Source organism: Pituophis catenifer, unplaced genomic scaffold (genome assembly GCF_029215685.1).
Source record: "Pituophis catenifer annectens isolate HBS135680 unplaced genomic scaffold, rPitCat1.0.hap2 SCAF_1, whole genome shotgun sequence".
In the NCBI taxonomy this organism is placed as follows: Eukaryota; Metazoa; Chordata; class Lepidosauria; order Squamata; family Colubridae; genus Pituophis; species Pituophis catenifer.
The window spans coordinates 238,069,210-238,093,141 of NW_027256881.1; the positions used below are offsets into that span (position 1 = coordinate 238,069,210).

Below are 23,932 nucleotides of genomic sequence, written 5' to 3' on the forward strand. Positions count from 1 at the left end.
ACTCCATTTTGCTTAATGCAGTTTGCATAGGGTTGCCAGGTCTGCTTCCAAAAAATAGCGGACAAGCGTGTGTGTGTGTGTGTGTGTGTTAAGTAGTAAAAAAAAAATTACAATTAAATTATATATTTTCTTACAAACATTTTAACACATATTAAAATAATCACTTCAAAACTTTACTTAAAATTCAAAACATCAAATATATTATAATAATATGTAAAATATTAAATTACATTTTACTTTGCTGTCGTGTGTATTTTTTATTTGACTGCGCAGCTTTGATAAATTCTTTGTGTTTAAGGAATAATTCTTTAATTTCAGTACAACGTTGAGAAATATTAAAAAATATACAAAGTTCACTTCGAACTGATGGTACAAGCAGTCGGTTACGTTCGTCAGTCCACAATTTCCCATGACACTGAAAATTCATTCAACGTTTGCATTTGATACCGGAATTGATGCACAATACTGGAACAGTTTCAGTAAACTCGGAGCTGGCTCTTTCTTGAAAAAGTACATCCACTTATCAAGGGATGAATCGCCCTGCAGATGAACATAAACTTCTTCTAAGGCAGAAATTTCATCGAAGAGAGTGTTGGGTGGAAGTTCTTCTCGCCATGGTGATAATAACCAGATGTTTGTCATTTCTTCTAAAGTTGGAGGATTATTGTGATCGATTAGATTGAAACAACTTAGCGTCTCATATACTGAATCGGTGAAATTATACCACTTTTCTAGGTATGCAATGGCTTTGATACACGTTGATGGCTTCTTTCTTGAACTTTTGCACGGCATTCTCAGGCAAATGTTTTTTACGTAAGGCAAATAAAACTTTCATTCCAAAAAACTGCTCATCGTATTTTTTTTGCAAAGAACCACGCAGCTTACACATGATAATGTGAAAAAATCACATGCAAGAATTTTCTTGCTTTCCAGCTTCAGTAGGGTGTCTTGCATTATTGACATGAAGAAGTGCGTGAACTATAAATACAATTCTGAAATTGTTGGTTCATTGTCCTTTGCGAGTTCATTTTCCTGATCTGAAATAAGGTTCCAGATAACCTTATGGCACTCATCAGATCCAAGAGAAATAAAATACAATTTTAGAAGTATCCAGTTTAAAAGAAGTCTTTCGACCGCTTTAAACAAACTTAACCAACGTGTTGGAACATGGCGCAAAACTTCATGGAATTCTGACTCGCAAAACTTACGTGCCATTTCATCATAAAGCTTTTGAATAAAAAAAATGTCCACTATTTTGTGAAAAAAAAATAGTGAACATAATGTGAAAAAAGTGGACTGTCTGCTCAAATAGTGGACACCTGGCAACCCTAATTTTGCACAGGCAGCAAAATGAAGATGTTTGTCTGTGGGCTTTGTGGCATCCTCACATTTGCCATTTTGGTGCACCCACCAAGGTTTGCAGGCATAGTGAAAATGACATTGCTTCTGTCCCTGCATCAGGGTGAATGACCACCGGGGCATTGCCGCAGCCATAACTTTGAAATGGGTTTATAAGTTGCTTGGGTGGTAGAGGTCTGTTGTAACTTTGAACAGCCATTAAGTGAGCAGTCATAACTGAAGGAAAACCTGTAGTGATCCAGTTTAAGTCAAAGATCCTTCCTTTCCTTACTTGAAAACAATCCCACAAAATTTGAAAGGGGAGTTAAAGTGAGAATAGGACTGTGCCCTCTGGTACTGTTACACTGAGACATGCTTAACCTCTTCTGTTTACTTGCACCAGGAATATAAGAGGCAACCTCACTATCAACTTGTGAAAACTTTTTTTTTGTCTTCCAGTTCAGAACTGAAAATATGATACAGGTAAAAGTGAAGCCCTGACAGCTCCATGTTTTCAACGAAGAAGTTGTAAAAAAAATTCTATCTAGCTTTTCTGAATAAATGTAATTACAAACTTACAGACAAATATGGCTATCTCTTGATATTGATATCTAAAATGTACTTGATGTTTTAATGTCCTATGACAGTTCCTGTGTGCAAGTTCTCAGGAAAATTCTGAAAGTATGTTTTGCTTGAAGAAAACGGAGTGCTGGGGTTGTAGTAATGTAACGCATTTCCCAGGATTAATTTAACCAGTTTGCTGAATTATTTCAATATTCTGGCCTACCACAATGATCTATAAACAGAGGATGGATTCACCTCAAATGTTAGATTAAAACATCATTAACTACTTTATGGCCTTTGTTTTATACCAATATAACCAAGTGATGCTTAAAACAATCTTTATACAGAATAAAATGTACACGTTTATATATTTACAAAAGAAATGAAACTGAAATGAAAGTATTTGGAAATAAGAGACCCAGAGAAAATGGCTGATCAAAACCACAGGTATCTAGACACAGAAAGGCGCCTTTTTGCAAATTAGGTTCTGGCCCACATAGCATACTACTGTCTATTCTAATAAAACAAGTACCAGATTTCACATCTCCAAGTAGTATGCATGCTCCCTATTTGAGGTTGTATTTCAAACATTCCATTTTAATGAATATACTGCCTTCAGAATGTGCCTATAAATTGAATACTATATTTAAGGAACTCATCATCAAAATTGCTGAACTGTGATACCTTCTGATGCATAAACATTTGTAAGAGATACAGCCAACTTGTGTGTGTTGGCAAAATGTAGTTCAAAATTCAAATGTTTGAAATGTGAGATACCACCCAAAAACACCTTGTTATAGTCGAATAGTTTTTTTTTAATGAAACTAGAGAGCAGCATACAAAAATTTGCACATCTCCCCCTCCCATTCTTCATCTTCATTTCTGCCACTATCCCTATTAGAGAGTCAGCAGTGGATGGGTTTTGACTAAGTATTCCTACAGTTACAGATCTCTATGAAAAACAAACAGAGAGAGGAAAACAAATGTATTTAAAACTGAAGGCAATTTCCCATGCTACAGAAAATTGACATCAACAGCTATAAGGTACACGATGTTTCGTCAGTCCAACACCCCATGTTTACCCCAGTGTTTTTCATTACAGCAAAGGATAGGATCCAGCGGTTTTGCATCCTAGAAACTGAAGCTACAGGCTGTAGAATTTCAGGCTTCTGTCCATGCCTGTGGAAGCCAGGAATTTAGCATGGTGCCCGAAGGCTACTCCTGTTGTCAGCCCACTGTGCTCTGTAGAAAAAAGAAAGGACAGTCAGACAATTTTTCACTCTATGATTATCACTTCAAAGAAACGGAAGGTAGAAGAAACAGCCAAAGTACTGATGCTAGCCACCAATACTAAAGACAATATTGTACAGTGGCTCTGGAGAATGATACAAAAGCAACAATCTCATACCTGTGAAATGAAGAACTTCTGTCCATTGCTTACAGATGAACACCTGGACATCAGTACCACCCAGGGCCAGATAGGTACCACTCTGATCAAAAATGAGAGACTTCACCTAAAGAGGAAAGTACAGAAAATAGATTTCTAGAAGCATGATATATTCGTATAATCTAGGACATCTCTGAGACCATCTACTTTGATGAAATCTACCCAGCCAAAACAAACAAATAAAGAGAACATGCCATAAATCCCCACTTTAGGGGAAAAGCGATCCCTGAAATAACCATCTCTGCTATGAATCCTACATACTGAAACAGTTTGCCTTCCCAATGTCAGGGACGATGCCTTCCCTACTGATGTTCAGGAAATACTGCTCTTCTTGACTATGTCATGACTGAACCTAGCCAGTGATTATTTGGGAACTACTGACTATTTGTTACGGTTTGGACTGTTTTTGTATTGTGCTATAATGTAATTACCTGTAGTGTGAGGGTGCACACATTTCAAAAGAAACCAAGCTCTCGTATAGCATAGAGACATTTTTTGTCCCAATTTCAAGGAAGAAATTCCAAAGCTTTAAAAGCAGCTAGGAGAAATCTGTCTGAAGAGATTTCAGTGGCTATATTAAAAAAAAGAGGAATAAAAAATACAGAACTGACAAAGAAAATGCAGCTAGGCAAACCTCGAAATTATTGTCCAGCTGCAGAGTCTTGAAATTCTTCAGTTTGCGGAGATCCCACAGTTTGACGGAGGAGTCATCAGCAGCAGTGGCCAAGTAGTAGCCATTCTCGGAGAAGGCAATGCTAGTAATGGGACCAGAGTGTCCAGGGAAGTTTGCGACGTTAGTCCGTTCCTGAGGAAGGCAAGCAATTAGTGGATATTAAGAGTGATGTTGTACCCTCCAAAGAAATGCAACTCATGTCTCTTCTCTGCCTTCAAAATGAACAGAGAGGTCAATGTCAGTAAATCCTTAATAATCAGGCTTGCAAAGTAAAACCCTCCAACACTGTCATATTAGAAGCCAATTCTTACCTTTAAATCCCAGATTTTAATCTGAGAGTCCATTGTTCCTGTCCCAAAAATAAGTCCATCAGGATGAAACTGAGCACAGGTGAGAGCTGCAGGAAAGAATATCGGATCACCGCATAAGTGAGGGAGCTCCAACCAGCTTCTTCCCTCCCGCATGTCCAACATATTGAGACTACACTCGTTCAAGCATGTCTCACGGAATACTCAATTTAGATTCTAAATACAAAATCCATACCACAGCCAGAAGTTTCGTCTGTGACTTTGGTGAGTACACGGCCAGTCTGGATGTCAGAGAAAGCCCAATACTATAAAAAGCAAAGTTTGAGGTTGTACATAAGCAGTTGGTGCCAGAAGATCATGACTTTCTTTATTGTTATATGTTGAATTCTTATTTTTCTTTTAAATCTAGGCTAAAAGATCCTCTGGATTCACGCTCACCTGGTCATCTGAAGAGCTCAGAAGATAATCGCCAGTAGCATGAAGACTCAGCCCTGTGACAGCACTTTCATGGGCTCGTACAACCTGCACACAGGAAGCGCCAGAGACTGACCAAATCCGGATAGTAGCATCTGGAGATGCTGAGAATACCAGTTCCTGCAGGGCAAAGAGAAGTCCATCTCCTTAAATACCAATTCTGTAAGATACATGTAAACCTGATTCCTTCAACAAATGTATGAGAAAACCTCGTAAGAGATTCTGTCATAGAAAAAGACTGCAGAAGGTCCAGAATTCTTACCTGGGACGGGTGGAACACTACGCTGGTGACCTTCTTTGTGTGACCTTTCAGGGTGGCCAGGATCTGTTCTGAGCTCTTGTCAAAGACAACAACATTTTTATCAGCTCCACCTGCAAACAAGAAACCAGAGCAGCTCAGCAACAGAATCTCTTAACAGAAAGCATTCTTCAATGGTTGACTTAAAATACAGCGGGGTAATATTGTGGTAACATTAATACTGGTGCTTCAGGAAAACAGACCTCTGCAACATAAAATATGGAATGTAAGCTACTGTCCTTTCAAAAATACATTTGGAGCAAAATAAACAGCACTCTGGGAAATAAAGGAAGCAGAAGTCTTAACATACCTGTGAGGATCTTGTTGGTGTCAGAAGGACACAGGTCAAGAGCAAGGATGCCAGGGATACTGGCACTGTGCAATCCCTTTTTAAAAACACAAAGGTATGGCAATAAGTATTCCAAATCTTCTCATTTTATTCACTGACCAGCAAGCAACATAAGAGGTTTTCACAAAAGGAGGGTATATCCTCCTTTTGTGTGTGAGGTGTGTTGATGTATATATAATCTATATTTTGTTTGTTGTTGGATGTTTGGTAGTAAAGACCAAAATTTACTGCTACACTAGAGATGCAGAGGAAGCATGTGCATACAAAAATTCCATTTTTTTGAAAGGCCCAAGAGTTTATAATCTCTCTGACATTCCAGAGTTCAGGAAATCTAAAATACAGAGAACTATCATTAATTTAAATGTTCTCCCATCAGGCGGCAATGAGGAAATTCACCAGAATTATTAAAGAAATTTAGGAATCTTCTAGTTTCTTAGGATAACCTTCTCAATCAATCGTATATTTACCACATGTGAAGCCACCTGCCGGTATCTATTCAGTTCTTCTGGTTTCACCAGTTCCTCTGGCACAGTCTTCCCTCTCTGCAAAAAGAAAAAAACAGAATTCATCCACCAAGAACACAAATTACCTTAAAGAATTTCTATCCACATCCCAGAATCACCCAATTCCACACCCATTTAATAAAAAGGGGCACTTGCTTTTTTGCGCTCTGTGGTCAGCACTGTGGCTTTGTCTTGAAGCTGCAAGACAGAAAAACATTAGGAAAATTAGGGTCAAGTATGTTGTAATAGTATACTATGGTGTAAATAGTATTGTCTAAAAAGCATGTGTTATACATAACAGCTTTAATGTAAAGTTGAGGCCACATTGATATAGAATAGGATATGCAAAAAGCTTGTGTTTCAAGCATAAAACCTCCTTTGAGAATAAAATGGATTGGTTCAAACATTTTCAAAGTTTTGTAAAATCCCAAACCCAGGAAATTTCATGTCTGAAATTTGAGTATGAGAAGTTGCATACTCAAAGTGGTTCAAAGCACACCTTTCTGCACATTCTTACTACAGAAATAGCAGAATCATTTCTATATATTTAACAGTTCAGGCCAATGTATTTTAACTGTTTATCTGTAGTTCTGAACCCAAAACATTTCTTACTTTCTGGATAATTTCTGGGGTCATTCCTGCCAACTCTCCTAGATCCATTGGTTCACCGGCACCCTGGAAAAAAGAGCAAATACAGCATTTTAGTTCAGAGAAAGAAGATACAGCATGAAGAGAATTACAAAAATATGTGGAACGTACCATAGGATTTGGTTGTGAAGAGGGCATAGCTTGGGGAACAATGAGGCCAGCCTGGGGTTTCAGAGTTGCCAAAGCTGTGAAGAAAGAGATGATTTGGCAGGTTTAACACAGTTGGTAAAACGGGGACTCTTCTTGCACCCCATTAAAAAATAAAAATAAAAATTCTGTGCTATACCTTCTCTTGCAGCAGTCACCTCTTTGGTGAGACGAGCAATGACACGGCAAGCGGCATCATGTTGGTAGAGTGCGTGAGAAAGTTCCTGGCGTGTAGTCTGAAGCTGCTGGCGCAAAGTGAAACTGTGTAGCATGACAGCATCCTGAAGGAAGTAATTCAATACATTAATATTGTGTCAGGTTTCGATATCGTCTTCAAATAAAATAAATTGCATTTCCAAACAGATAGTCTTTGAAGAAATCTTTCATTTTATTAAGCACGACAATCTGGCCCCGATCGTGGCGTAGCCAGCTCTGGCTTCCTGACCCAAACCCTCCCTTTCCGTTCCCCAAATCTCTGCGTCTCATTGGCCTTCCTCCAAATCACTCTCCCCATATCTACTACCTAAACTCCCAGGAATGCCCCCCCCCTCTCATTTCCTAGGGGATATTATCTTCAAGGAAAATAAGTAGGTGAAGTGTCATGCATCCTCTTGCCAGCTGGCCCCTCTTCTCCTTATGTCAGCACTAGAGTAAATGCAGGTTGAAGTGCTGACATATTGCATGTGATGATATCCGGACGTGCTGGTTTAGTGAGTAACTGTAAACACACAGCCTGACTTTATGTGGTCCAATAATTTCTGCCTTGGTCTTCTCCCCATTGTGAAGAGGAAAAATAAAGAAAGAAAAGATAGATGTCATTTGACACCTGCCTATTGATTTTTATGACACCCTTGTTCTATGAGGACAAAATTTGTTGATGTTACATAAGTGGCAGAAATTACTTGCTCACGATAAAGTAAGAATTCTGGATTACTGTATTAATATATATATATATATATATATATACCCATTCATCTTGTAGTGCCTTCAGGATAGCTGGAATACTGGTAGCAGAAGGCGGCTTAGGCCGAATTGGGTGGGCAACTGTGAATGAAATATATACAAACATTAATTCTAGAGAACCCCAATATTTCCCTTCACAAGCCTTTAAACCGTGGCTATGACAGTTTTGTCAGCTTTCATTTTAGTGAATTATTTAATTTTGCCTATTTTTGTGGGGGGGTTTGTAGTGTGATCCAGGTGGGGTAGAATTGAAGACTATGGATGGGACAGGAAAAACAATGTATTCATGCCTTGCTATTTTTAAACCCAAGGAGCTGAAAAAAGCTGCAGAAGGGACACGTTTTATAAAAGTCTGACCAGACATTGATCTAATTATAGTTGGAGACAGATGTTCAAGCAAATCGGATTGAAAGAGCAACATGGAAACAATGCATAAAGTACAAAGTGAAAAAATGCAAACATAAACATAGGTGGGATTTCTGATTAGGGAGAAGTGCCAGATATACATTTTAAGTCAAACGTTGCTTTGGTTAAGGAGATGGGCAGGATATAAGTTAATAAATAAGATTTATACATGTATACATTTTTTGAAATATTGTTCTAAATGGATCTGTTGAAGAATCCTTTCTATAAACCTGGCCATGATATTTTGGAATTACTTTACCTCTTACTATAAATTAACAAATATTTTCGAGACTTCCATACAACATTGTAAGAGACCAGTCAGATTAGGTATTCTGCATTCAACAAACTAATTCTCCTGATCTTCCTTACCTTTGATATCTAGCAGCTGTTCCTCAGACAGTGGCTGGTTGTTCACTGGATCAGTCCCATTCTCTGCAATATACTTTTCAATCAGTCTTCGCTCATAAACATGGTTTGAGACTGGGGACAGACAGGGATGCTCTGGTACCTCATTAGAAACTGCAAGAAAAAAGGTGGGGGTAGAAAAAAAAAATCACTAAAACAAATATCATCTGTAAATCAAGTTAAACTGTCTTTGGCGTTAAAGATATATAGTACTAACAGCAGGACCTCCCCTAATATGGACCTTCACAAGATGGTTACAAACAAATAATATTCAGTTAGAATATCAAGTCCCAAAGGAAGATAACCAAAATGTTGAGTTAATAATATCTAAAAAAAACTACTGTTGGAAATGTCAGTGAAATCACAATTCACTAGTTTCTGGCCTTTTTTTCTGGGCTAGAGAGAAATACACATAAAACCTACGAAAAAGAAAGAAAAACAAATATTGTACCTTTACAGGGAGGATACATGAGATGAGGGTGTGGCTAACTGATGAGGCCTTATAAGGCCGAAATAGATCTATCTTAGTCTCCCAATGGGCAGCAAAGGGTCTGCTGGGTGCAAGAAGGAAAAAAAGCCCAGAAACTAGTGAATTGTGATTTCACTGAACTAGGGCTGCATAATATCTTAGTTTACATAGGTGGAACCTGGCTAGAGATAAATACACACACACACACACACACACACACATACATATATATATATATATGTTCTCTGTTATATATAATTGGAAGGAAAATTTAGAAATGTTCTACTTAACAAGATAGAGAAAAAATTAAAAAGAAAATAAGAGATGAAATGTGATAGCAACAAATGCAAATGTCTTCATTGGGAAAAAAAAGTGTAAAATGTGGGATATCTAGTGGATAGCAGTATTTGTGAAAAAGACCTAAATATGAGCAAGGCAAAATCATATAGTTGCCAAAAACTGAATGGAAGTCTGTTTTGATGGTAGTTTCAAATTAGGTCATTACATTCTGATTTAGAAAGCTCTAAAATATTGTCCGTTTGTAGATCCCAAAAACAAAAGATTCAAAATAAATGACATGGGTACAGAGAAGGTCAACAAGGAAATCAGAGAACCAGAAATGCTTATGAGAAACTGAAGGAACTGGATGTATTTAGCTTTTGGGAGGTGGGGGGGGGGGGGCGAGAGAATAAACGAATGGAATAAGATAGCATTTTTCATGTATCTGAAATAGTTTAATACAAGTCAAGAACTGATGCCCATCATTCCAAAATGCAGGACAAAGAATAATGGTCTTAAATTGCAGAAAGGCAGATTCTAGCTGAGCAGATGAACACTTGAACTAATTAGAGGTACTGGCTCCTCTTCACTAGATCTATATTAGAGCAAGGCTGAATTGTAATTTGGAATTGATGCTTAATGTGCATTCTCTGTGAGGGAGTGGTTTAGAAAATGTGATGGATATAAAATTCCTGCACTGAGCAGATACTTGGCCTTGACAGCTTAAATAGCCTCTTCCACTTCTATATGGATTAGACAATTGCATGGTTCATTATAACTGAACTCTGTTTCTAGGAGACTCCACTATTTATGAAAAAAATGTGATCAATAAAAAAAAAAAGCTCCCTAAGATGTACGATTGAGAAGCGTCAGCTTTATCTTCATCTAGGAACTGTTCAGAGACCAGGTACCAAATTGTGAAGAAGGGTTTTTTTCCCCCTCTAACATCTAAATGGACTATTGAATCCATTCTTCGGTGTCTTGCCTTGTGGAGAGAGGGGGAGGAAGGGCTTTCTTTCTCCTGTGACGACCACTCAGCTCCCACCGATCTACCTGCCGTCTACAACAGTGACCGTAATCCTCTCTCACTGACTGTAAACATTACAACCCCTCAGACATCTCCATACTGGGAACTGCCACGGTTAACCGCCCAACGGTCGCGGCTGTTTAAAAGGGGAGCCCCTCTCTCGAGCCTCCTCCCTCCGTGCGAGGCCGCAGCCCTGCGGGAAGAACGAGAGCCGAGGAGAAAGCGGGTCACTCACTGGAGCATATGAGGGACATGGCGAGCAGGATAATCCCCCTGTGGCTATTGTAATGGTATAATCCCTCGGGCTTTAACCCTTGTGGCGGCTTCGGGGCCACGAGGGCCGAGGAGGAGGAAGATTCGGCTTTCGATAGTCCGGTTCAGCTTTTTTAAAGGCCACCACGCCACGGGCCACGAATCGCGCGCGAACCTCCAGCAAGAGGCCGGAAGCGGAACCTCTCCGCTCTCTCACGCCCCGTTAGGGGCAGAAACCCCGCCGCGTGACCTAACCGTCCGGCGAACACAAGCTACTTCCGGATCCGGAGGCCACCCCTCGGGGAAAAAAAAACTACCATTCCCGTCATGCACTTGCTGGGCATAACGCGGGTCTGGAAGTATGGTTGAAAAGTAGATTTATTCAGCGATACTTGCCAAGCTCCGATAACAGGAAATATCGGAAAATACAAACCGTATCTCTGTAATGTATCTAGTCAGTCTTGGAAAACAGCAAAAGTAATCAAATGACTTCTCATATAAAATTTAGTTGATTTCGAAAGGCTGGAATCATAGCCCTTCGCTGTGTTGAAGACGGATTGTTGGTGATAGACCAACAACATTTCCATAGGATGCCCAATTCGGAGGCAGAAATTTCCATAAATAGTTGAATACAACAACATTTCAGAGGTTGACCATTTTCAACTTTCATCGCTGCCTTAGAAACATTTGGAAACATTCCCATGTTGTGAGCGCACAATGTGCCGAAACAATTTATTTTTCTGTTGCTCTTTTTCATTTACTGCAGATGCCTTATGCCACTTCAATCATTCTGATACCATGCAGTATGCAGTGCTCATATTATAATAATCGCAATCAAATACAAATAATAATAATAATAAAAAGAACCATCAAGTACCAGATACAATAATCAGAAGCTATGGATCTCCGGTCACTTTCCCGCTACCCGCCCTTCGGGCAAGTTTTCACAAGCTTTCCATAACGAGAGGGAAGGCGCAGGTCTTATTTCTGAAGGGAAGGCACTCCGTGGGAGGAGCGTTTCCTCAGGTAAGCTTAAAAGAGATTGCGTGTATTATATATATATTCCAAAATAAATAACTACTGGAGTACAATTCTGAGCATGCTCCGGAGTAGGATTTAAACCGCCTTCCGACGCTGCTTGAACTGCATTTCCCAGAAAGTAGCTGGACTTGGAGGCTATTTTTGAATTTCCCCCAAGGGAGAGAGAAAAAAAAATTGTCCATACAGCCGGAGCTGCCATTCCACTCCTTTTCTTCAAGCTCGGGACAAGGTTAAGTATGCACCCAGCTTTTCTCGGCGGCTGCGTCCGAGTCCCGAAGTTGCGAGTCGCCTCGCCCTTCCCTCCCGCACGGGATCTTCCCTTAATGCAGCTCACCTGAAGTTTTCGGAGGGAGAAGTAGCTTCTCGCTTGCAGACAATGAGATGCGGAGGGATCACTTTCTACAGTTCGCGAAAAGCTCTTGCGGAAAATTTCCTGGCTTTCCCGTAGGTTGTGATTGAGCCGAGATATGAATTTAGAAAAAGAGAATCGGGTCTTGTTCAACTTGCTGGAAAAAAATGTGGCGGCGGAAACGGCGTGGATTATACACATCCTGAGATTGGTTATGTTTATTTTTACCTTTCTGGAACCAGGCTATATGAGACAGAGACACCAAGAGTGTAGAAGATGAATTTGGCTTGTAACTGCCTCTTTATTTGGAGTAGAGTTTTTTAAAATAAATCTATATTCGGTAGTTTGCCTAGACTACGTAAATTCTATTTGTAGAGTTGTAAGGAGTGGTGGGATTCAAGTAATTTAACAACCGGTTCTCTGCCCTAATGATTTCTTCCAACAACCAGTTTGCCAAACTGCTCAGAAAGTTAACAACCGGTTCTCCCGAAGTGGTGCGAACTGGCTGAATCCCACCACTGGTTGTAAGCTGTAGATTTGTAAATTGTAAACTGTAAACTTCAGACTTGTGAGATCTGGTTCGTTTTAGTGGAACTAATGTTTAAAAGTATCTGGAATTTCCAATGAGTGTAAATAGTTGCAGCTTGGTTGCTGTCTAGTGTTATGACAGTGAAGTGAAATGATTGCAGCTAGCAGACCAATTGTTTATTGAAGGTGTCAGTATTAACTTTTAACTCCCAAGCAGTGTAGGAGTCCAAAGCTTCTCCTGTTACAAGCCTGTCCCTGTGTGAAGATCTGGATGTTTCCATTTTAAGCATTCTCTCTCTCTCTCTCTCTCTCTCTCTCTCTCTCTCTCTCTCTCTCTCTCTCTCTCTCTCTCTATATATATATATATATATATACATACATACATACATACATACATACATACATACATGTATATGTACTTGTGTGTGTGTGTATATATATATGATGGAAAAAGCAGAGTATAAATTCAGTATTGCAAATAATTACTGATAATTTGTATTGCTTGTGATTTCTTGATAAGAATGCAGTTAATTCCAGATAAGCATAGGAAGAGAATCCCATATTCTTCAGGCATGACTGATTTAGCATGCCAGCTAGCATGGCCAGTGTCAAGGAAAATAGAAGTAGTTGTTTAACATCCAAAGGAAGACAGGTTCTTCCCATGGAGAGAAATATACTTTATCTTAATGAATCTGCTCATTTTTTTAATCTTACTTGCAGAAAGACTGGGTGTGAAGACAAACACTGGAAAGATGGTCGGAGGGAAACTTAACTCATGGAGTTGCCACAAGATGATGCTTGCCTCATCTTTGGGCATCATTGTATTGCTGTCTCTCATGAACACCTGTTTTGCCAGTGCCCAGCACCACCAAAGTTCGTCTTGGGAAAAGAAGCGTGTGGAACCTGACTTTTTATCTGAAGTGACTCGTACTGTAAGGAAGACACTGGAGAATTTGATTGGTAAAGAGAACTTTCTGGTGCTGAATGAGGTATGACAGCAGTGCTATCCTTGGAAAATAAGTCACATACTTATGAATTGAGTGACACAATTTGGGGAAATATATAATTATATAGTTTTCCAGGAAATTATCCAGAGATAGAACACTCAGTTATGCTGTTTAAACAAAAACTTTGCCTACCAATAGCTAGTATACAGTGGGGCAAAAAAGTATTTGCAAATAAATTGTTTCCAAATCGGACAATGTGATTGTCTGGATTTGTTTTCTCATTTTGTCTCTCATAGTTGAGGTCTACCTATGATGACAATTACAGGCCTCTCATCTTTTTAAGTGGGAGAACTTGCACAATTGGTGGCTGACTAAATACTTTTTTGCCCCATTGTATAAGACCTCCATAACCTTCAAGTTGATTTTCTAGTCTTTTCAGTTTTTCATAGGAAGAAGTATTCCAATACATTATCTCCTGAACACTATTCAGGATTGATTTGCATCCCTTGTATTTTTTTAAATAGGATTTTTGGCTCAAAACAGCCCAGATTTTCTTTACACAAATACACAAAAGGACCTAGGAATTGTCTTGTATTGCAGTTTTGGTTAGCTGATTGCAATTATTGATGTCTTCCCTCCTCCGCCGTCCCCCCCCCCCAATTGATGCTATGTAATAGCTTGCAAATAATATTCAACTCAATATTATATTTGCAAAGAGTTAATATAACCGTCATCAATTTTAATATAAGTTACAGTATATAAATTAAAAATCTTATTTGTGCAATCAGATTCTCCTTCTGCTGCAATTCTTTTCTCTCTCCCTCCCACCATCAAATCTTTTCCTTGAGTCTTTTCTCTCACATTTCCTCCACAAGTGTCCATCAATTCTGTAGGACACATTTTGTGAATGCAGAATACCCTAGATGTGGAAGAAAAATTACTCTTCATCTTATTCTTAGAAATCTTTTGTGTGTGTGCGCGCACGTGCGCTTTTGAGTAAGTCTTGACCCCTGGAGACTGCCTGGAAAAGTCCCTGCAATTTTCTTGGAAAGATTTCAGAAGTGGTTTCTTCTCTATTCAAAGGGATTCTAAACAGCTTATTCAAGCTAACGGATGGAAAGAAAATATAAATTGATTTGTTTCCTCACATGAATGACAATTACAAATTCCTACAAGTTTCAGATATAAACCATTTTCTGAATGTCAAGTCCAAATCTAATTTTTTAAAAGAAGAGATTCACAGCTAAATTTTCAAACATCAGACTCCTGATTATGCCAATGTATGTTCCCAATTCAATGTAAGCTATTCCAAAGTTCAGAAGTAGTGCCATAGCTGGTGACTGTATTTTGTGTAAATTACATGAAAAGATTTCCCCATAACTTTAGAATAATATCACAAAACCTCCTGGCTTCTTTGACACCCCCACCCCCCCCCACCCCACCCCCCACCCCAGTTGAGAATGAAGTGGAGTTTACAGGAGAGAAACAAATGCAAATGGAGTTCTGTGGGAATAAGGCCTCGGTTCTTCAGAATCCTTTAAGTGTAAAAATTTGAACTGGTGATCATTCGTCTTTCACAGACACTTTCAGTGCATAGATGGTGGGAGGATGAGACTGTTGGTGAAAGCATTGCCATGCCCATAACTTTGTAAAAGCAGTTTATACTTTTTTAAAGTATGCTGGCCAGGATGGACGTCTCATCCTGGAAAGGTTTCCATTGGAATTCAGCCTACTTCTATTTCATTCTCCAGTGGCTCTGATATTTTTAATCACACAGGTATCTTCAAATCTGCTACTATATCAGCCAAGCAGGCTCTTAGTTTTGCATATGATTCCTAACTCTTTTTGCCATTCAGAGTGCATGTGCTTTTATGCTTTCCATTTGGTTTAGAGTTTTAGTCATCTGTTAAATCTGCACCTTATCTCTGCTCGATTTAATCCCAACTTATTTCAGCACTGGAGGGAGCTGCAGCCCTATCATTTGCTACGTGGCTCAGGTGAAAGACCATCCCCTTCATGGTAAATTGACATATATATTTAGAATGTTTGATAATAAGTCCTGTAGAAGAATTCTCTGTGTATTTGGTTTCCTTGCAGAATATGTCTGCCATGCTTTGGATAGTTTCCTCCGGAATTTCCTCAGCCTTATCTGTTGTGGCTCGAACTACAGGGCAGTTTCTTACATCCTTTGGATTGGCTGGTAAGTGACTAGGTTATTGGCATAGTGAGGAAAAAAAGATGGAAGTTAGGAGAAGAGGTTAAGCATGCTGCAATCTTAACAGGATACGGGACACAGTCCTATTCTTACTTTAGTTCCCCTTTCAAATGTTGTGGGATTGTCTTCCAAGTAAGCAAAGGAAGAATTGAGATATTAAATGTGTGCTTAAGCTGGATCACTACTGAATAAGAATTGGCATGGAGGAACAACCTGCTTTTTAGCATTTTTATAGTTAGCTGTAATTGTAAGTTAGCATTTTATAGTTACCGTACCTGTTATTGTCATAGCAAATCCTGTTATGTAGCCCCTTTATGGCAGTGGCAGGATGTTTCTGGGAGGGATAACTAAAAATACTGGAATGTACCAGGAGGGTCACCCAAGACATAGTGGCCATGCCCACTACCCAAGAGATAATATCAAAATCCTGAATGAGTGTCTAAAGGCTGGGACTGAATGGGGAGGAACAAACGCACTGTCAATCTTGACACAGATCATTTAGCCTTGGTCTTTGATGGGGTTGTACTTTCAGAAGACTGTTGTGCTATCTAGGAGTTGCCCTGAATGTACAGCTTGGAATTGGGCACCAATATATATATATATATTGGGCAGGTAGGCAGGCAGGCATATTGGAATGTCGATGAAGACAGATGGAAACTTTAGAACAACAACAAAGGCATAGTTTCATGTTACAATATGCAGGAGAAGATAATAGTAAATCACTCCTGTATTTTTTTAACAAGAAAACCAGATGGCTAGACAATATAAAGTGACTGATAATATAGCCCTGGAAGATGGATTCCTCAGGTCAGATGTCATTCAACATGCTACACAGCACAAAGAAATTAAATTGATTATACTGTATTTTTGAGACAAAAAGGTGAAAGAGTTCAGTTATAACAGGAAAGACACGGCCAGAGACTGACTGAAACAGATTGTGAACTGCTCATGTTTAAAATTCAAGTAAGTTAAAATGGAAGAACAATGCCAACTGGTTTCTATGATATATTCTTGAACATAAGCTCATCATTTTCAAGAATCTCAGGAATCTCTTTGATGTCCTGGACCTTCACTGATACGGAACTAGAGAAGCTGTGGAATGAAATCAAGTAAGTTGCTAGGATAAATGTGAAAAGAAGCTGCCAGAGACCAAAAACAGAAGAAAGCAACGTCAGAACAGTAAAACTGACAAGACATCAAAGCCAATAAAGACATTACTGTATCTCAGAACAAACTTAACAGCTGGTAAAAGATACAAAAAATAATCTTACAACAATATCTGTGAAGAGAGTAAAGATTGAAATAGATAAGCAAAACTAAGGAAAGTCTTGATCTCTAAATGCAGGAGATTCCAACCATGAATTGATAGGGTGTAGTACTTACTGTGCCATTAATTTTTAACTATAGTTCTTGATGATTGGAGCTCTAATTTTAACACTAGCTTAATCTTATCTCCCATGCAAATACGTGTTGTAAATCCCAGAACAATACTGCTACTGTAGGCTTAACCTCAACCCTGACAAGACTGAGTTAATGTGGCCTTTTGGAACCCCACCCCCACCCCCAGGGCAGGGGATGTCTTGTTTTTAATCTAAATGGGATTTTCTTTTGGGACTGGTATGCAAGTTGGGGGCCTTGTGGGCCTCCTGCTCAACATTGTGTGTGTTGAGCAAGTAGAAACCATGGCTAAGAAGGCCTTTCAACAATCTTGTGTACCAATTGTGTCCTTACCTGGACCAGGAGACCCTTCAGATATTCACTCACAATTTGGTTACCTCACATATGAGGTATTCTACATCTGGCTGCTCTAAGAAACTATTTGAAAGTTGCAGAATGTGGTGGCATAAGCAATTATGGGCATAATTTATAAATCCGTGTAATAGCTTTCCTCCTTGAGTTGTACTGATTGTCAGTAGGCTTCAGGATACAATTCAAGGTGCTGGTTATTACCTATAAACCCTTCATGGCATAAGGTCTTATTATCTAAAGACCATCTGCCTTTGGTGACCTCTACCCAGCCTTTATGATTGGACAGAGTTGCCATGCTGAAGATCCCATCCACAAAACAGTGTCATCTGATAAGACCCAGGAAGTGTATGGTGTCTGTTCCTGCACTGTTCCCATCCATCCACCCAAGAGTTATCTGGCTCCCATCATGCCCATGTTCCAAAGAGTTCTGAAAACATGACTCTTTTTTCAGACTTTTGGTTCGAGTAAGAGGTTGGTCTTGTATGTTTGATTGCCTTTCAGTGGTTGTCAGTGTTTAAAAATATATTGTATGATTATTTTTAATGTATGGCACACAAATATGTGATAGTTCCCTAATCCTTCTACATTTCAAAAATGAACTCATATAAATCTTAAGACTTGTTCAAACATGAGATTAATCATTCCATTGATTGAAACTTCCTTGATTGTTTGTGTCAGTGCTGAGAGGGGAGCAAACAGATGCCCCACCCTCCTTGTTCACAATGAGCCAGAGCAGCAGCCCAAAGCTTAATAGGCAAACAAAGATTTACGGCCATACAATATGCCAAAGTGCCCACCTGCTCCTCTGTGCATACTGGAATTAATGAGGTACACCATGAAGTAAAAAAGGAGTTTGTTTGAACTGTAATACTTAACACTTGAGTGTAGTTGTTCTTTCTAAGTAGCTAGTAAGCGTGTTTCTTTCCTGCATGTGGTAACGCTTCCTCCTAAACTACCGTAGATGTAAATCCTAGTTGGAAAGTTGACTAAATTCACCTGGGGTACCATGTGGGGAAGGCTGGTGTAGTGCTACATTGGACTGACTATATTGCTTTTTTTCTTTTGTGTTTCAGGAAATGGATTAACACAGTTTCTGAAGCTGAGCCCTGAGCAGGTTCAGGCACTGCTGCTTTGGAGCCTGGCTGCCCTGATTAGCTATTGGGTGCTCTGGCTGCTGTTCAGCCTGTTGTTCATTATCTTGAGCCACATCATGTGGGGCCTCAAGCTGGTTCTCTTTGGAGGATGCTTTGCATTTATTGTGTTTACTGTGCCTGACCATTCGGTACAGGTTTTACTTCTATTGGCCTTGCTAACTCTCTATGTTTTGCTGGGTTGGTTGAGTGGATCCTATCGCTCTGATGCATGGCTGAAGGCTAAAGTGCACAACTTAGAGCGCCAAGTGGAGGAACTGCAACGCCGGCAGAAGCGGTCTCCCAGATACCTGGACGAAGAATAAATTTCAGGCAGGGGGCTTACCACGTTTACCCATCTTCTCCAAGAAGCAACTACATTTCTCTCTCTCTTTATTCTCTACGTTACTTCTTTTTCAGTCTGTACATGTTCCTGGATGGTATCTTTTTGCCCACTTCTATTTATGATGGAAGTCCTCCCTAAGAAAATGATTGCATCTGACATACTATCGCTTCTCAGTTGGTAGTAATATTTAGAAAAGTTCTTTCTCTACTTTTGTCTCGTTATTTTCATTCCCCTTTTTAGGCCCTGTTTTTTCCACTCTGTTTTTGATTCACGGCAGCTGTTGGCTTCTTTAAAGACAACTGGCCTGATAATGAAAAATGCTTATTTCTTAAAAGGAAAAACAAACAAACAGAATTTAATGACTGGGGATAAGAGATTATTCTACACTATCATGCTCATATTTATAAAACTCAATGCCTCTGTGAAAGTTAAGGATGAGTACTGTGTTTGTGATGCTCTTCGCAACAATCAGAACATGGTAAGTGCTGAAGTTGTTTTAATGCGAGCCAAAGATGCCTTTTAAAAGCAAGTTTACATCATTTTCTTACGCATGCCAGTGCTGTGTGTGAGATAATTTAAGATGGTTCTGATAAGTGATGTTCACCTGCTGATCCAGAATAGAGATAAGCCATAAGCAAACAAACAAACAAAGGAATATACACAGGCCTTCCCTCCAGACTGAATTTATACTGCAAGTAAGCAAAACCATAAATTCAGACTTAAGACTTCTTTGCCTATTGGAGAATGGAGGCCTGTTGTTTACACTACATATAAGAAATTGTACTATTAGCAACATATTGTTTGCCAATATATATATACATGTATTTTTAAACCTCCAATTTTAGATAAATTGAATAGATTGTTACTGTTTTCCAAATAAAGGCTATCTATCTAATCACATATCATTGTCCTTGGTTGCTTTTTCAGGTTCTAAAGGGAGGAAATACACAGGTATGTAAGGTGGATGCAAAAGGGTTGTGGATATACTGTATACAAGCCGTGTTGGTGTCTCTTTCCTCAGTGCAGACTCTTGTAGTGAACTTCTGATGGTTGGGAAAGACGGTGGTTTCTGGTTTGACTTGACAAAGCAACATTTTTTTCACCAATTAATGCTGAGCGTACCTGCACATGCAGGCTGGTTGTTTTTTTGCAGGCTCATTCTATGAAATATTCAAGGAAGTTTATTTTTAAGAAGCTCTCCAAAGATTTTCTGTACTAGTGTGTAACTTTTCATTAAGCCTGCACCATTATGTAATGCAGACTAAATGTTTATGGGCTGTCTGTACAGGAAGTCCTCAACTTAACGACCACAATTGAGCCCAAAATTTATGTTTAATGAGACATTTGTTAAGTGAGTTTTACCTCTTTTTATGACCTTTCTTGCCCCAATTATTAAGTGAATCACTGTAGTTGGTAAGTTATTACCCGGTTATTAAGTGAATCCGACTTCCCCATTGACTTCGCTTGTCAGAAGGTTGCAAAAGAGGATCACATGACCTTGGGACACAGCAACGGTCATAAGTATGAACCAGTTTCCAAGCATCTGAATTTTGATCACATGATCATGGGGATGCTGCAAAGGTCGTAACTGTGAAAAACGGTCATAAATTACATTTTTCAGTGCCATTGTAACTAAACGAACTGTTGTAAATCGAGGACTACCTGTAATAAAGAAATCTTATCTCTTCAACATATCCCCAAACATATTTACCGTCATTTTCACTGCATGGGAAAAAAATGCACTTTCTTTGGAAAAGGTTTTGGACAAGAAGATATGGAAGTGATAAAACATTCTACCATCTTTTGATTTTACAATGCAATATGATATAACCCAGGCAAATGAACAAATCTCAGTAACCTATTTATCCTTTGTGTCTTTGACTTCTATTTTTGCTTATGGATCATTGAAATGTGGATCTTCTGCCTGACCCATTTATTTATTTATTTGGCAATCTAGTGCCCTCCAAATATGTTGTATTGAGATTCTCGCAATCTCCAGCCAACATTGCTGATGGCAACTGATATACAGCCCAACTGGAAGTCTTCAGCTTAGGAAAGGCATATATCAAGCTTTCCAAATGTATTGATAAAAGTCATGTCACCATTTATACTGAACCACAGCATAAATATGCTTTGGCAATACTGCTTTTTTCCTGGGTAAAGAGCTATAGTGGCATAGTGTTTAGAACGCAGTACCGTAGGCTAACTCTGCCCACAGCCTGGAGTTCGATCCTGACAGGGTTCAAGCCTTCCATCCTTACGAGGTCAGTAAAATGACGACCCAGATTGTTGGGGTCAATATTCAGATTCTGTAAACCACTTAGGGCTGTAAAGCACTATGAAGTGGTATATAAATCTACGTGCTATTGCTACTACTGAATAGTATGGTATTGTGATAGCATGCTTATATCCTCACTCATGTGAGACATGTACCCTGTATGTGAAACACTGAATTTATACTGAACGGTGATGCCCATCCCATTCCAATTCCATCTAATCTCAAGGTGTGCAAAATGCATGCATGGCTGTATCATCCATTATCTGGGCTGGAAGGACCCAAATGATAGTAAACAGACTCAGTAGAGACAGAATAAAGAGAAGGAATGGGTACAGCAAATTCCAAGAGGGTATCATTTTCTACCAGCTCAAGGCTAGATGGAAAACCCTTCTAGCAGTGGGGAAGACTCTTTGAGCGTTTTTATTCTTTGTCTGGATCAGGGATCGGCAACCTTAAAACACTCAAAGAGCCACAAAGGTCCTAACCAGAAGCCCCCGTTCAATTCTGGAGCCGATCAGAAGTCCGGTTCCCCCACCATAGAGTCTCCTCCTAGCGCAGCATCTTTTTACCTCTGCCGACTGGAAGTTGGTTCCCCCACCATAGTCTCCTCCTAGTGTGGTGTCCTTTTTCCTCTACCTATCCTAACCGAAAGCCCTATCAATTGTGGAGCTGACCAGCAACAGGGAGCCACAGCAGAGGGATGAAAGAGCCACATGTGGCTCCAGAGCCACGGGTTGCTGACCCTTTGTCTGGATGAAAGAAAATGTGTGTTTTGTGGAAAGAAATATAACTAGTCGCTCTGCCATTCTTTGATGAGCAAAAGGAGACAATCTCTAGAGTGAACTGATTCCACATCCAAAAATGGAGCAGTTGGTGTGATGAAAATTTCAAATGATTAAAAGCTGCCGGCCCATAAACAGTTCATTTATCTTGATGGTACTTTATTTCAAGAAGCTAATGTACGATTCATTCTAGCCATTCATAATTTTGTCTTGGCAAGCCAAAGACATTAATTGTTCTATTGTGTTCATTTCTCAAGCCAGCCTCGTTCATTGTTAAATAACAGCTTCTTTGTCATGGTTGTTATTTTATTAATGTAAATTTTATTTATAGGGTCCTTTAAAAAGTCTGTTACTAGTCATGCCAATGCAAATAGATCATAGTGGTGGTCAAGCCACATTCTTAAGCTTGTTACAATAAAGCAATACATTTTTCTGCAATTTATATTAGAAAATGTACTGTAACCTGCTTATATAGCTGCACTAGCTAATACCTCTGAGCCTTGAAAGCTTAATTTGTCATACAAGCTCCCACAGAAATGATGTTAAGGCGCATAGGCTGCTTCTCCCTGCCTTTATCAGAGCTGGTAGCCCCGGGCCAGGCAGCTCAGGTTTTGCTGTTGAGGAGCAAAGATCTCTCTTTAGCAAGAAATTGTTTATTCCATCATCCAAATTCAATCTCTGCTTCTCATTATTCTCCTGACTCTAATGGGACCAGATCTATCTCCAACTGTAGTCAAGTAATCACCAACTGCTGAAGGAACAATTTCAGAATTAATTAACTAGAGATCAGAGAAAAATTCCAGAAGGTCTTCAAACTTTGCACCAACAAACAAAATAGCAATGCTTTTTTAAAATGCCATCTAGCACTGTTGTAGCCCTTCCAAATACACCACGTGTATACTTTCTTAGAGGCTTTACAAAAACCCTGGAAATAAAATAAATCGGGAAATTTCCTATATTTCAGGGGAAAATGAAAATGAGACTCTGGATGCCATTTAGTGAGATCACGGCAGATATGAATTATTAACTGGGGACTTCCAGATTTCTATCTCAGCCTCTAGACTGCTAACTCTCGCACACCAATTCTACTAAGAACAGGGGTGTCAAACTCAAGGGCCGCGGGCTGGATCTGGCCTGCGGGGTGCTTAGATCTGGCCTGCCTGGCCGCCCTGGAAACAGTGAAGAACCAGCCCATGGTGCCTCTGCCAGCAAAAATAGAGCTCAGGAGGGCTGCCTGTGGCCCTCCTGAGTTTCATTCTCACTGGCAGAGGGTTGCAGGAAACTGCCGCAGCGTAAAATGGAGCTCAGGAGGGCTGCGGATGGCCTTCCCGAGCTCCATTTTCGCTGGCAGAGGGTTGCTGGAGCCCGTTTTTGCTGGCAGAGCACTTGGGCCACCAAAGGCACCCCTGACACGAGTGACGTTGAGCTGGCCACACCCACTCTGATCACCTGAGGTCAAACACAACCCTGATGCAGCCCTCAATGAAATCAAGTTTGACACCCCTGACTGACAAAAACATAGGATATTTATCTCCCTTTTCTAAGTATAGGAGCTTAGGTTCATGCCATTCATAAATCAACTTCATAATCAACAAGTAGTGTTATGATCCCCCGATTTATTAGATACAGTGGTACCTAGTAAATAGGGACATAAGAGAAGTGATATGATACCTAAATGATCCATTATGTAATTTTACTAATTCCATATCGTATTGGCCACTTTAAATAACAATAATGTGGACAACAACAACAAAATGTTTGGCTTATATTATTGTAAGAATGGAGTAGGATTGGACACATGTCATAGAAGGCAACACTTCGGCCAACCTAATAATATGTAACTGTAGTCCCAATCTTATGAAAGCTCTATGTTTCTCTTTAAAAATGGAGTTGTGAGTGAGTGGTAGTCACCAGATAGAAGTTGAGTTTATTCTGCTTGGCAATTACAAGTAGATAGTTTATTTTCACCTATGGACCGAGTTTTGAAGAACATCTTCAATTCATAAATTTCATATATT

The 23,932-nt window shown here is 39.5% G+C and overlaps 2 protein-coding genes across 3 annotated transcripts; one reads left to right on the top strand and one right to left on the bottom strand.

Moving 5' to 3' along the window:
* Positions 1 to 2,685: 2,685 nt before the first annotated feature.
* Positions 2,686 to 10,763, bottom strand: LOC139327471 (pre-mRNA-processing factor 19). Its single transcript, XM_070957308.1, has 16 exons — positions 10,533 to 10,763; positions 8,487 to 8,636; positions 7,717 to 7,793; positions 6,889 to 7,030; positions 6,714 to 6,787; positions 6,567 to 6,629; positions 6,111 to 6,152; positions 5,919 to 5,993; positions 5,413 to 5,488; positions 5,067 to 5,176; positions 4,769 to 4,924; positions 4,566 to 4,635; positions 4,334 to 4,419; positions 3,984 to 4,154; positions 3,311 to 3,416; positions 2,686 to 3,144 (listed from the first exon to the last, which is right to left on the bottom strand). The coding sequence occupies exons 1-16, from the start codon at positions 10,549 to 10,551 to the stop codon at positions 3,047 to 3,049; spliced, it is 1,515 nt and encodes a 504-aa protein (XP_070813409.1). The 5' UTR covers positions 10,552 to 10,763; the 3' UTR covers positions 2,686 to 3,046.
* A 753-nt stretch (positions 10,764 to 11,516) lies between these two features.
* Positions 11,517 to 19,683, top strand: TMEM109 (transmembrane protein 109). Of its 2 annotated transcripts, none has more exons than XM_070957309.1 (4): positions 11,517 to 11,575; positions 13,188 to 13,456; positions 15,512 to 15,614; positions 18,452 to 19,683. In XM_070957309.1, the coding sequence occupies exons 2-4, from the start codon at positions 13,220 to 13,222 to the stop codon at positions 18,832 to 18,834; spliced, it is 723 nt and encodes a 240-aa protein (XP_070813410.1). In that variant the 5' UTR covers positions 11,517 to 11,575; positions 13,188 to 13,219; the 3' UTR covers positions 18,835 to 19,683. The 2 variants fall into 2 exon arrangements, with proteins under 2 accessions (XP_070813410.1, XP_070813411.1); XM_070957310.1 differs by lacking the exon at positions 11,517 to 11,575 and adding an exon at positions 11,753 to 11,819.
* The last annotated feature ends 4,249 nt before the right edge of the window (positions 19,684 to 23,932 follow it).